This window comes from Silurus meridionalis, chromosome 17 (assembly GCF_014805685.1).
Source record: "Silurus meridionalis isolate SWU-2019-XX chromosome 17, ASM1480568v1, whole genome shotgun sequence".
NCBI lineage: Eukaryota > Metazoa > Chordata > Actinopteri > Siluriformes > Siluridae > Silurus > Silurus meridionalis.
The window spans coordinates 9,945,465-9,959,395 of NC_060900.1; the positions used below are offsets into that span (position 1 = coordinate 9,945,465).

General features: G+C 38.7%; 1 protein-coding gene across 2 annotated transcripts; it reads left to right on the forward strand.

The window, feature by feature from the left end:
• On the forward strand, window positions 1–13,016 carry pcbp2 (poly(rC) binding protein 2). 2 transcript variants are annotated; one of them, XM_046871208.1, is made up of 12 exons: window positions 5–197; window positions 5,875–6,026; window positions 6,305–6,337; window positions 6,500–6,616; window positions 7,385–7,516; window positions 7,653–7,781; window positions 8,046–8,120; window positions 8,217–8,258; window positions 8,374–8,446; window positions 10,611–10,666; window positions 10,780–10,949; window positions 11,834–13,016. In XM_046871208.1, the coding sequence occupies exons 2-12, from the start codon at window positions 5,934–5,936 to the stop codon at window positions 11,868–11,870; spliced, it is 957 nt and encodes a 318-aa protein (XP_046727164.1). In that variant the 5' UTR covers window positions 5–197; window positions 5,875–5,933; the 3' UTR covers window positions 11,871–13,016. The 2 variants fall into 2 exon arrangements, with proteins under 2 accessions (XP_046727163.1, XP_046727164.1); XM_046871207.1 differs by having other exon boundaries at window positions 1–197; window positions 8,046–8,258.
• The last annotated feature ends 915 nt before the right edge of the window (window positions 13,017–13,931 follow it).

Sequence of the window (13,931 nt, forward strand, 5' to 3'; positions counted from 1 at the left end):
GGCGGAAGTCGTGGTCATGGGTGAAAGTTGATTGGAGCGCGTTGCGTTGTCTTTGTACGCTCAGAGTGGAGTCTCATCACGCAATTGTGTGTCTTCCCTCTTCCCCGAATCCTCTCTAAATTCCCTCCCGAACCTTTCCCCCTTTTTACCCTATAAACCCTACCCCTCCCCTGAACTCATCTCCAGGGTTGGAACAGGTATGTAAATATCCATTTGTTTTGACAAATCGTCGTGTGTGCGGTTTTAGATTGTAGAACTACAGCAAGAGCAATGAAGATCATCGACTCCAGCGTGCGTATGCTCACTAGGCCTTTGCGGATCCCAGCTAACCTTGCTATCAGGCTAACACGCTCACGTTTTTCGTTTTTTAACTAATATTGTTGCTGATCGGTGGTTTATATCGGGTTACGGGTTTCGCTTCTGAGAAACATGAAATATTTTCTTTTTTTTTTTTTTTATAAACGGCTAGTCTGGTTCGAGGCTACTAGCTAGTGGTCGAGTTGCTAAGCTAAGATGCGCGTATGACAGGTAAAACTGCTAATAGTGAACTAGCAAGTTGTACTTGTGTAGATCTAAAAAAAAATAACCATTTTCTTTCCTATTCGTTTCTCAGAGTTCCTGAGCAAAATTTCTAACCCGGTTTATTTCCCGGACTGATATCAGAAAGCGGGTAGCATTGGGTGGAAGGAGGGGGGCAGTGTTAGTGCTGCCTGGGTACGGCTTTACGTTATGACGTATTATTGCCATTTTGCGCCATGCGAGATGGCCGCGCTGATGAAGGAAACTTTCCCTCGTTTTGGTCTATTCTTGTTTTTTATATATATATACATTTAATATTCTAAAAGATATCTAGGTAACCACTCCGCCCCCTCTCCTTTAACATATTTAGTTTAGTATTTTTCGTAAAGGAAAATAAACATCCGGGGATCTGAGCCTCGTTTAGAAACGCGATTGTGAGGACGCGACATCCATAACTCCTCAGTTAGCGCCATGCGCGGGGGGTATACACAGTAAATACAAAATATTAAATATTAGACTGCTCGTTTATGGTACATGAGTAGCATTTACATGAGCAGGGACATAAAGAGTTTATATCTGGAGGTTTGGGGGACACAGGAAAGAGAGTAGATATTAAAAAAAAATGTGGAAGTCAGACATGGATTTCACGCGCCACCTCGTTTTCTTGTGTAAAACGGACTTCCGTGTACGTGATTGCCATCAGCTGCTGGACTAGTGCTAGAAACAACTTTTTTAAAAGCACTTGATTGATTAGAAAATGTTTAGTATTTATCAGTCAATATGAACTTAATTATGCAATGCACGACGCCATGTTGGTTTGTTTATGCAGCTGGAGGGGGGTGTCGCGTGTGTCCCCCACCCCCGTTTCCGAGGACGTGCACGAGCGTGGCGCTGAACGACCACAGGAGACGCGCGGTAGCGGCCATCTTGTGCAACTTTTGGGGGGGAAACTCGGACGCAAACTGTAATTAGAAGAGGTTTAGTGCTTGTGCATTGTGCGCTGTGGATGAACTTAACTGCGTTGAAACGCGGTGTTTGTTTGGTAATGTGGGGGTTGGGGGGGGGCGGTGTCACGTGGTGCTGTTACTCCAGCCCCACAATTTCCGTGCACAAGCGTGGTGCGAAATGACCACAGCAGCCATCTTGTGTACGTGTTTAACAAATATTTATCACCATTATCCCACTGCTATAAATCACTAAATTAATAAATGCACTAAAGCAAGTTAGTTTCAGTTTGGTAAAACCTAGCTAGGATAGTTTGAATGAGTTAAATATCCACCTCTGTGTGCCCTCATTGGCATTTTGATTATTTTTTTTTTAGTACAAGCATATTAAAAGTCTTGCACTTATAAACATCGTTATCCCGTCTTATTTCACTTCAGGTTATTTGCAGCCAGGGCGGCGCTGTGGTGCAGTGGGTAGAACTCTCGTTTCACAGCTCCAGGGTTTGATCCTGAGCTCAGGTTACTCTCAGTGCACAGGTTTCACATGTTGACCCTGTCTTTGAGTAGGTTTCCACAGGTACTCTGTGTTCCTCCATCTTTCCTAAAACAAGCCTGTAATGTTTCACTATGTTGAAATGCCCCCAGTGGTGAATGTGGTGCCCTGCATTAGGCTGGAATCCCATTTGGGGTCAATACTTGCACCTTGCAGCCCAGGTGGTGCTGTGGTGCAGTAGGTAAAACTGGTTCTTAACAGCTCTGGGGTTTGAGCCTGAGCACATGATTTTCTCTGGGTACGTTTCATATGTTGTGCCTGTCTTTGGGTAGGTTTCCACGGGTACTCTGCTTTCCACCCTCTTCCCAAAAACAACCTTATAGGAAGATTGGCTGTGCTGAATTGCCCCGAGTAGTGGTGGTGCCCTGCAATAGACTGGAATCCTTTCTGGGGTGAATGCCCACACCTTGTACCCAGTGCTCCCAGGATTAGTGCCTGACTGTGGCCCTGACCAGGATAGTGTTTTCTGAGAATGAATGAATGATTAATGGCCAGTCTGCATTTCTACATTTCACTATTTATTCTGTCTGCATTTCTGTTGACTTATTCTCTTGCCCCTCCGAAAGGGGTCAACCAGCAAACTTCACTCAGTATTATAATAAAATGGATCAGCCCTTCTGGTGGTGTGGTTGACTTCCCTCAACAGAGAATGACTTGTGCAAGTCAGCAAGTAGTTTACATCGACACGTGCTATATTTCTATATACAGACCCCAGTCAGTTAAATCAATCAGCCTCTGTGTCTCTTTGGTTTTATATTAACGCCTCCAATATCATTTCTTAAAAGTTACAAATGGTCAATCATCTGTAAGCTTTTTATATTCTAATTAAAACGGGATGCACCCGATACAAGCAACAAAAAAAGTATATATTCCTTTGGTAGATAAATCATGCAGGTAGAGTTTTTTTTTTTTTTTTTTTTATTTAGATCCATCATCTTTTTCAGCCCATACATTTCTCCATAACATTTAACTTTTTCTACCCTTTCTGGCTGTTTGGCCATAAGTGGCAAAAGCGGATATATATATATATATATATATATATATAAAATAAAATTAGGTTGCAGGACTCGATGCAATGGAGAGCTGTTTAAAAGAACAAACGAGTAGCGTGGGAACTGTCGCAATCAAAGATTAGATTGAGTGTCGTAAACCTGCTGTAAACCGCTGATGAGCCTCGAGTGTTCTGAGCGTGCAGTAGCTGTATGTGCTGTGCACTTTTTTCAAATGTATGCTTGAAAAAAATTACATTTCTATATATAGAGTTGAACTGCTGATGCTCCCCGTAACCCCCGAACTGATTGAATGAACTTTATAGCTTCAGGTTTGACTTTAATCAGCTGTTCTAAGTGATTAGAGCAAGTCTCTAAAATGAAAGGTTTGAGTTTGTGGGGTTTTGTGCTTTTCATCACTGAGGGTTGTTAACAGGAGCAAAAGGCAAAGTCATTAATGAACAAGAACCTGAAGGGGTTATCAATGTAACACACCACTGGTGATTCCTTTGTCTTGTCTTTCTCCACACTGGCAAAAGTAGACAGACCTGTTCATGTTTCAATGATTGTGTTACAAAATTGTTTGTCCACTGTACATTTATGATGCTGCTTAAATTAGCTGTTATCATACTGGTGAATTCTAGCATAAGGGGCGTATGTAATTAGCCACGGTTCTCAGATACACAATCAAGTAATGTTTATCCGGTATTAACCGACCCAAATTGTGCGAAGAAAACATTCCCCACACTAAAACACCACCAGCTAGATGGAATGTAGGCTCTGATGTCAGAATCTGACTGTATGCAGGTGAAGTTGGGTGGCAATTTAACAATGTTTAACTTTCAGTTTCCGTGAGATTTGGCCTGCTGTTTCCTCAGATTGCTGCTTCCGGCTGGGCTGAATTTGAACGTGGTGTTGGAGGAAAGCTTTGAAATGCACGTTTGATATCAGGTTTTCTAGTTTAATTGTGAAACACTATGTATGCAGCTTTAGGTTAGACCAGCTTCAGATTGTTGTATTGTTGTTTATCCTCCCTTATATGGCAGATATTGTTAATGACTTCTTTAACGGATATGTAAGAGGATTAATTCATAACGAGTTGTTGTGTAGTTTATTGGGGCATTGCTCTAAGGAATTAAACAAGCACGCCCGCTACTGTTTTAACACGGCACATGCTTCGATTATATAACACGAGTTCTAGCCTATGATGAGCGTAGTTACCGCTAACAACACATTTATTTTTAGCCCCGACTTCAGTTCTGCAGCATTCCAGAATTTGTTTTTGATTAATTAAGCCAAGACAAACTGGCAGTATTTTTTTCTGCTGTAATTAGGTAACATTTACCTGACACTGTTTGGGTTTTCTTATTCACAGTGTTGGCACCTCTGACTTTGTTTTCAGTCATGTTTACATATTGGATGCAAAAGGGATGTGTCCTCTACATTCTGTTTATTCTATGTTTTGAAATCTCCCCCTGTTTGGTATATGATGGCAAGCTGCACTGCGATTGCTAGTATGCGAGTTAACACTCAAGACCTTGTTGATGGAGAAAGGCTGCTTTGTTCCATCAGTCAGCATGCCGGTCTGTTTAGTGAGTTTACACAATGTCCTCAGGCTGCCATGTGCCTTTGAGGCTGATTATTGAGCACTGTCTAGCTGAAAGGCAGTTGACTGGAAAATGCTTGTTTGTTGTGACGCCCGTAGCTTTGTGTTAAGCTGTCCAGGACATTTGCAACAGTGTCTAACTGTTACTTTATAGGATGGATGTGTCTGAGCTGGTGTGTGGTAGAATTTCCTGCCAGTTCGAGCCTGACGACTTCGACTGAGAAATTGATATGACAAGATTGTCACATCTCTGTTAGTAGAGGGGAGAGGGGGCAAAGCCCGTCTAATATGAAGCAATCACTTATCATTACCTACTGCGACTAATTGTTGCTTAATTGCTGGCAGCTCGTACTTGTGTTTGACAAATGCAGAGAAATGAACAGAAATAAAGATGTACAGCGAATGCATCATTTTAGCCTGTTTCATGTCTGGAATTGGTTGAAATTATATATTTTATATAATGAGTCATTAGGGACTCGTGTACCAGTAGGTTTTATACAGGCTGTGTTTAAATGGCAGATATTCAATGTCTAGTTCCATCATTTACAGATATACATGTGACTTGCTGTAGCTTGATTATGATCGGTTTACTGCCTACTGCTTTTCAGCATTCTCCTCCTCCTCCGCTCCTCCTTTTTGTGCTTGCAAACATACAGGCCTCTAAACCATTATGTAGTCTATGTAACAAAAAATATCCAAATTGTTTTTGCATCTCCTGTGAAGCTGATGGAGTTTGAAGACGAGGCTTCTTGGCAAAAGGACAGTTACTATTAATAGCCTATCTGAACTAGTGAGAGGGGAAAAACACAGTTCAGTTAGTTTTTTTTTTAACCGAATGATTAAATTGTGGCTCACTGCTCTTTTGTTACTGTTTGCATAGTTAATGTTTTGTTTATCCTGGTGTGTGTGTGTGTGTGTGTGTGTGTGTGTGTGTGTGCGTGCGTGCGTGCGTGCGCGCGCGTTTGTAATGACTGTACCATAAAATGTAGACAAGCTGATTACTAATGCAACAGTTAGTTGGCTTCTTTACAACTGGTAATTACTACCTAGCAAACAAATTCTTAGTGGAATTAATGCTTAAGCTTTAAAACAGCATGGGAATGTGTTACCTGCTTGCTGGTACTCTTTACTATTTGTTGTTGCTGCCCTGTCTGGAAACAATTCCCATTTTAAATATGATGAATAAGCAAATGCTAATTTTACTAGTGTCAATTTGCGAAGGTTCCCAGTCCTGAATGTTCTGGTCATGTGTGTTTGTGACAGGTTCAATAGTGGTGACCAAAGAGCATACAGTGAACCAGGTATATCTCCAAAGCACAGGGATGGACTCCAGCGTGATTGAAGGTGGACTCAATGTCACTCTCACCATCAGGCTGCTTATGCATGGTAAAGAGGTTGGCAGCATCATTGGAAAGGTCTGTACCCTCAGCTAAAGCATTTCACTGCATGTCGTACCCTGGATTTATGTGTAATGTGACAAATAAAATTTGATTTGAGCTACCACCTTTAAAGAAAAACCCTGATAAACGTTTATTTTCTCCTCAAGAGAGCAAGAATGACAAAGCTATGCTTGTGCGAGAGATTTTTATTTATTTCGCCTTCTGTGATGTTAAGCCTTAAATGCTTTATCCTCTATATGCTTATTGTATGGCTGTCACTTTTAATTGAAATTTTATTCTTCCCCCCCATATAGAAAGGTGAATCGGTGAAGAAGATGCGAGAAGAGGTAATCATTCTGGTTAATTCAAATCATTCTGATTATTTCCTTGTATTTCTTTTACGCTGATGTCACAGACATTTACATAAAAAAGTTATTGTATTCATTTAATATTTCCATTTAAATTACTGTTTATAATTTGCTCACTCGCACTTCACATGTCCTGTTCAGAGTGGAGCTCGCATCAACATCTCGGAAGGGAACTGCCCAGAGCGCATCATCACCCTGGCAGGACCCACCACTGCCATTTTTAAAGCCTTCTCCATGATCATTGATAAACTCGAAGAGGTACATTTTAATCACTTCAAATTCTACACATCTATTGATGTTTGCATTTGCCAAATTCACAGAGTAAGAGCTGTTATACCATTAAAAGCAAAAACCTGTAAAAAACCTGCATATGAAACGATAAAACGATGCGTAAGCTACATTTAAATGTGACTTTATTTATGTAAGCTGTACAATAATTCCACAGGTGGCTTTCGCTTTGTTAAATCCCACTTTACTGAAATTAGATACACAGATTAGACGGTCATCTGGCATTTTGTTCCATTCATGAAGATAAAAATTTCTGGCTGGACCTTAGCCCTTTATAATTCTATATTCAGTATTTTCAGGGTAAACATAAATTTGGCTACACTGACATTGTGAAAGTCATTTTTATAGGATGAAGCCATTCACAATTGATGTTGCATATCCTTTCATTTTCAAGTGAATATTGAAAACTTTTCAGAGGATCATCATGCATTTGTTCAGCAAGACACATGTCTTTTACTGTTAATTAGCCAGTTAAAATAAAAATAAAAGAATAAGCTTAGTGGAGTGAGAAATGTGTACATTAAAGTAAATGTGGGCGTTGCGCCTAATGGCTCTGTTTTGCATTTTGGTCATAATGTGCATTAAGAAAACATGAGATAAAAATGATGGCTGCTTTTGCCTCAGTACTGGTAAATAGTACATAAAGTAGGAGACTCACTTTTGCATATGCCACTTCCAGTCCTTTTATTTTTTATTTTTTTAATAAGACTTTTCTTTTGTTCCGTGGTAAATTTTCAGGACATTAGCAGCTCAATGTCTAATAGTACAGCCACCTCAAAGCCTCCCGTCACACTGCGCATTGTAGTGCCGGCTAGCCAGTGTGGGTCTCTTATCGGTAAAGGTGGCTGCAAGATCAAAGAGATTCGAGAGGTAAGTGTAAGCTTGTTTATATAATATATAAATAAAGACTTAAAACTACCTTCAGCATTTTTGTACCTTTTCATATAGACTTGGTGCATTGATGTTATCCATAACTAATAGATGACCATTTTCTGTCTATAAAAAGTCAACGGGAGCTCAGGTACAGGTGGCAGGAGACATGCTACCTAACTCTACTGAAAGAGCCATTACCATTGCTGGGACACCGCTTTCCATCATTGAGTGTGTCAAACAGATCTGTGTTGTCATGCTGGAGGTAAAGACTTTTATTTTTTTTTATTTTATTTTTTTTATTTGTAAATTTTATATATATATATATATATATATATATATATATATATATATATATATATATATATAAATAAAATCTATGGTTAACCTACGAACGAAAAGAACGGCAGAAAACCGATAATTACAAAATAAATCTGTGCCGTTAAAAAAAATTCACACCCATTACTGTAACTGATGACTTATATTTGTTTTCTGACAAATCATGAAATACTTCACACACTCTCTTTAGTCTCCTCCCAAAGGTGTCACCATCCCTTATCGACCCAAACCCTCAGGTTCGCCTGTTATCTTTGCTGGAGGACAGGTTAGTGTTGCTGTTGTGCAGAAATTATGCAATATTTTTTATATTAGTTATAATCTACAGAACAAAATTTTCTTTTTTTTTTCCTTTTCTTTTAAGGCATATGCGGTGCAGGGACAGCATGCCATTCCCCAACCTGATGTAAGAAAAATGTTTAATATATTTTGTATATTAGAAAAGACTTGAGTGAGTCGAAAGATATGGTGGTTTTAGTCTGCAAGTCAGGATAAAAAAAAAAACATTTTTCTCTTTACAGCTCACAAAACTTCACCAATTGGCGATGCAGCAAAGTCCGTTTCCTTTGGCTCCAAGTAGCCAGGGATTCACTGGTGAGTACTTACAGAGAAAATATCATGTTTACAATGTATACATGCATATGTATTTAGAAGTAGGAGAGTATCAAATGCAATGTGATTAAACGGTTAAGCCTCTGCTGCTGGCTAAAACAATCCATCAGTCCCAATCTATTAAAACAGTGGTGGTCATAAACGAATTGCTTATATTCGGTGTAAAATCAGTGCATGTGTGGCACGTCTCAACTGCTTCCCTCCATGCTTGATTTTACAACAACTTCCTTCTGTAGCATGCATTCATCTGTTCATTAATCATATATGGAATTGCCAGTTGAGTTTGACTGTTATCATAGAGTATTAATCATGTGTGAGGTTTTTCTCATCATTATTTCTTAAATATTTGTTGTAAGAGAATATTTGTAAGTAGGGATTGGTAATGAGAACCGGTATTTTTTGGACCGTTTGTAGTTGGGTCAATACCAGACTACCAATGAGCTTCAGGACGACTGATTCTCTTATCAATACTCGCATTGTTTTATCTCTATATAATTCGGTGTTAATGGCAAATTTGAAGCTGCTGTTTGTCGTTGTCTGTATCTGAATGTCTTCACGCGGTCGACGTTTGCTCGACGTGCGGTGTGTTTGACGGTCAGTTGTAGCGGCAATGTTGAACCGTCCAAAAGTGGGCTCGCATTACAAAACTAAGCGGCACCAGTTTCTGGTGCTATATATATATATATATATATATATATACACACACACACACACACACACAGTAGTGTAATGGTGAACTAAGAAGGCAGCACTAGTAATATAATGAAATATTTGCAAGCAAAACACGCCTACTAGCTCAATCAATGTGCTGTATTTACTATGTCTCAATCATCTTCTGGCTCCAACTGCAACTCTCCTGCCTCAGCCTCATGTGAAGGTAACATGTATTAATATATAAGTCTTTAGTTAGTACTAGTGGTCTTTAAGGACACCAACGGTTTTAAAATGTGAATCTAAATATGAATAACCCTACAGGAAATGCTAGGCTAGAAAGGAAACTGACACCCAGGAGCAGCTCATTCACCATGCTGACCAGTAGGAAGAGGACACGTGAAAAATGGCAGTCATAGGGCTGTCACTACATTTATAGTGAGAGATTTATTGCTCTTCACTGCAGGTAGAGTAGGCAATAGATAAGTTAGCTTCATTGATGTAAAACTAATCTGGCGTTTTTAATGTTGTACTCTATTACATGTTCTGTTGTGCTCCAATGCACATGCTGTTCAAATATGTTGTGCTGAGATTTTTATTTTTATATATACACACACACACACACACACACAAATGTGCTTTGTGCCTTTCAGTTTGCTTAGAGGCATTTTTGAAGCTGCAGTACTAAAATTCAGCAGTAATAAAATAACATGAAACCCGTTTTATTTATTTATTAATTTTTTTTAACTCTGAGCATTTTACCAATTTGTACCGCTTGGAATAAATCAGCTCTAAAAATTAAACGAAACAGGATTGAATGCTCTGCGCTCTGCTGTGTCAGCACCTTGTAAAGGCTCAGGCTAGTGACTGTGCCAACAGCCCCCCACCCTCACCCCCGCACCATGAGCTTAATATCTGACTGCCATAAAACCGTCCACCGTCCCAACTCCCAGTGTCGATGTGTCTTTCTCAGAACCTGGGTATGTTAGCGTTATAAAACACTACTAGCATGTGGGCGAATAATTGTGATTCGATTAACTTGAACAATGATCACAAATCAGATATGCTCGTGAGCAGTGTTAGTTACAGTGAGCAAATCATAAAATAGGTTAGTGGTACCATCATCCAGCAGACGCTTGCTAAATTAGAACAACCTTTTAATGCGAGATGCAAAAAATGAAAACCACAGGATGTTTGGTGAAACAGCTTAGAAACAATTTTGAACCACGATTAAAAAAAAAAAGTTGGATATGGGTATAAACAATTTGGTTGGCACATGCCAGTCTAAACATTTTTTGATGGAACAACTTCTCACGCAGCTGTAATTTTGCACTGGTTTAATGGTTTTGCGTGAAACTTGAAAGACAGACTCGTTTCTAGAGCAGTGTACAATTTTTGGTGTGTTCGTCAGAGGAATCATCTGTTGAGCTGAGATGTATTGTACTCTACTGTACTTTCAAATTTATTATTAATGCTGTATTTTTGTTTCTTCTAGCTGGCATGGATGCCACCACACAAACCGGCTCTCATGAACTAACCATTCCAAATGACGTGAGTTTGTGTGTCTGTGACCATATTAAATAGTGTTTAAAGGCTTGATCCTGATGGATGCGATTTCAATTCTTTTTTTTCTTTTTTTTCTTTTTTTTTTTTTTTCCTTGCAGTTGATTGGCTGCATCATTGGCCGTCAAGGTGCCAAGATAAATGAGATTCGCCAGATGTCAGGAGCTCAGATTAAGATCGCCAATCCTGTTGAAGGCTCCAATGACCGCCAAGTCACCATCACTGGCTCCCCAGCCAGCATCAGCTTGGCTGAATACCTCATCAATGCTAGGTAACATGCATGCACAAAGTGTCTGCTTACTTCATTATGTATTTTATAATAACCAGCAAGCAATGGTCTTAACTAATTGGTCCATTAATAGTAAACAGGCTGAACAGACGTAATTTAAATTAGGCTTCAGAGTGGCACAACAGAAAATTGTTTTGCCCGGTAAGTACGTGTTTGAATCTCAACAATGTCTAAGCCTTTCATGGCTGCGCGCCAAGAAAGCAAAATTGGCAGTGCTTTTGGGGTGAGATTTTTCTCCTGTTATTCACAGCGTCTGTTGCTTATGCAAAATGGCAGATAGTGAGGAAGTACTTTCCTTTGAGTGTTGTGCTGCTTTTTTTAATAAATAGGATGCAGAGTTTGGTGAGCTCCCACCTTCACAGCATGCTTTTCAATCTTGCCCAAACAGAGCATTCAGTATTGGAGGTCGATCGTATTTGATACCAATAGCTAGGCTAGATCGTGTTTGCTGTTAACTGATTAATCAAACAATAGTTTTTCAAATGGATACTGGATTAGACATAACACTATGTAAAATATATTAATAAAAAACTAAAATTAACAGTACTGAATCATGTGCTAAATGAAATATGTGAAATTATATTACAAATGTAATTGTATAATTAATGAATTATTAATTATAATGTAAATGTGGCACAGTGAAACGGAAGCTGCTCCTGCAAAGGACGCTACCTGGAAAAACTACTGGTATGGATTTTAGCTGATGGTTCCAGCAATTAAATATCAATGCCAATTAATCGGCAAAGCCAATGAACCAGTTGGCCTCTATTTAGTACATTTAGAGTGTAGCACGCCAATCACAATGTCTGTTTGTTTCAGTTTCATTGGTGTAAGATGGCTAAATGTTGCCCTGCTTTCTCTTACAGACTTTCTTCTGAGGCAACAGGACTGGCCACAAACTGAGCTTCTCGTACGCTGCCATATCTCCATTAGCCAGTTACCCCCACCCCCGCTACCTATACATACATAATTACACACACACGTACACGCACACAAACACGTGTGCGCACTCACTTTCTGCAAAAACAAACAAAAAAAAGCAACCAAGTATTCTCAACCCAGCTTTTGTCCTCACCCATGCAGGCTGTGCTTCATAAATATATTTTCTGGAAGTTAATATGCATAGGTATTTTATTTATTTATTTCATGGACATGTTTTTAAAAATCCCTTTTGCGTATAGTTTTTAACATTTTGGTTTTCAACATATCCTGTTGTACACAATATGATTTAAAAAGTACTTCTGATAATCTGATAAGACAACTTTTTTTTAAAGATAAGATTTTTGTAAGAGATTTTTCTTACAAAACCTATGGGGGAGCTAATAACACAAACTTAGTTCACAGCTTTTTTTCAGTGTACCATACAAATTTGTCTATTTATTTTAATTTATATCCAGGGAACGGTCTCTTTCCGAGTTTCAGATGTGTTTATGTAGACATGCTCCATTACGCGTTTCCTGGTTCTTTTGTCTTTTTGTTCCCCCCCCCCCCCCTGTTACGTACCCTGTCACCCAATTTGTGAAGTATTTCAGTCAGATTGAAGGCTGCAGTGTATTTGTATGATTTCTGGTCAAATGTCATATCTTGTCATTCCTGTTTACTATTTTCCCCCCTGAAGCCGAAGGCCATTTTGATAGCGGGATGGGCAAGAGCGTATCAGACGTTTCTGAAAAAAAAAAGAAAAAATTGATAAATATTACTGATGTGATAAGTTGATTAATATTTCTTTTAAAACAGAGAGAATATTTTTTTTAACCTATTGGGGTGGGGAGCCTGCAAAGGATTCCAAACTGACTCATTGTTTATATGGTGTGACTGATTAATCAACTAGAAGGATCATTCTAGAAGTAACACTAGTTTCCTCTTTTCTCAGTTTGCTTGGTTAAAATTTTTATTTTGTAAAGGAGAACCTAAAACCTTTTTTTGTGCACGTTTTCAGAATATTCTAGATTTGAAGTGCAACAGGAATGAAAAAAAAAACAACTATAAAATGCAAATTAAAATGATGTGAAATGCTGAAACTATTAAAGGAATGTGGGTTTTTGTCCACCCTTCCTATTTTTTTTTTATTTTTTTTTTCCTACTACAGAATCCCAAATTATCCATATACTAATAGTGTGACGTCATCACGTCCACCCGCATACCCGAAAGTGTTGCAGTAGGAGCCGTGTCTCACTTCTCGTACGTTAAATAAATGGTATGTTTTGCAGTGGTAGTATGTGCAAACTTGTTCAGATGCGTTTAAAGTTTTGCAGTGTTGATGCATTTTTCGGCAGCTTTAATAAAATATAGAAATGCTAAGAAAGTAACAGGGTAAGTATTTTTAATGTTGAGAATGAAGCCAGAAGCCCTCTCCTATATGTTCTCTATAGTAAACATCGCAGGGGAGAAAACCCAAATGGTAGAGTTAGAAATGACCTTTTATTTGACGATGGTTCTGGATATTCCAATTCTTTTGAATATTAGTGCCTGAAAGGTTTTTACTTCATCTGGGTTGAAAGATACCAATAAAATGTTGAATAATGTGAAATTTGACAATGCTAGGTCTTTGCTGTTAAACTAAAACAAAAACCCATTAAGTCACATTTACGAGTTAAACTGAGTCGTAATGCTTCTGTTGTATAGATTAATACATGTCTGCTGCTGGATGTGTGAAGTAATTGTTTTTATGGGGGTGCTTAAATCAAGATTTTATATATTAATATCAAAAAGAATTACTTGTGAAACGTCCTGTAAATGTCCTGGTCATTAGGAAAACCAATGAAGATTTCACTGCAGGAGCTTCCAGATGTTCTCTTGGACAATTGCATTAAACGGTCAAAGGTGAGGATAAGAAAAACACAATCACTTGAAGTGTTTCAGGATAATCTGAAAGCGGTTATAATAAAAGTCGCACCAAAAAGAAACTGAACAATGAACCGCAATTGTTAGAAAATTGTTTGGGTCACAATTTTTTTATTAAAC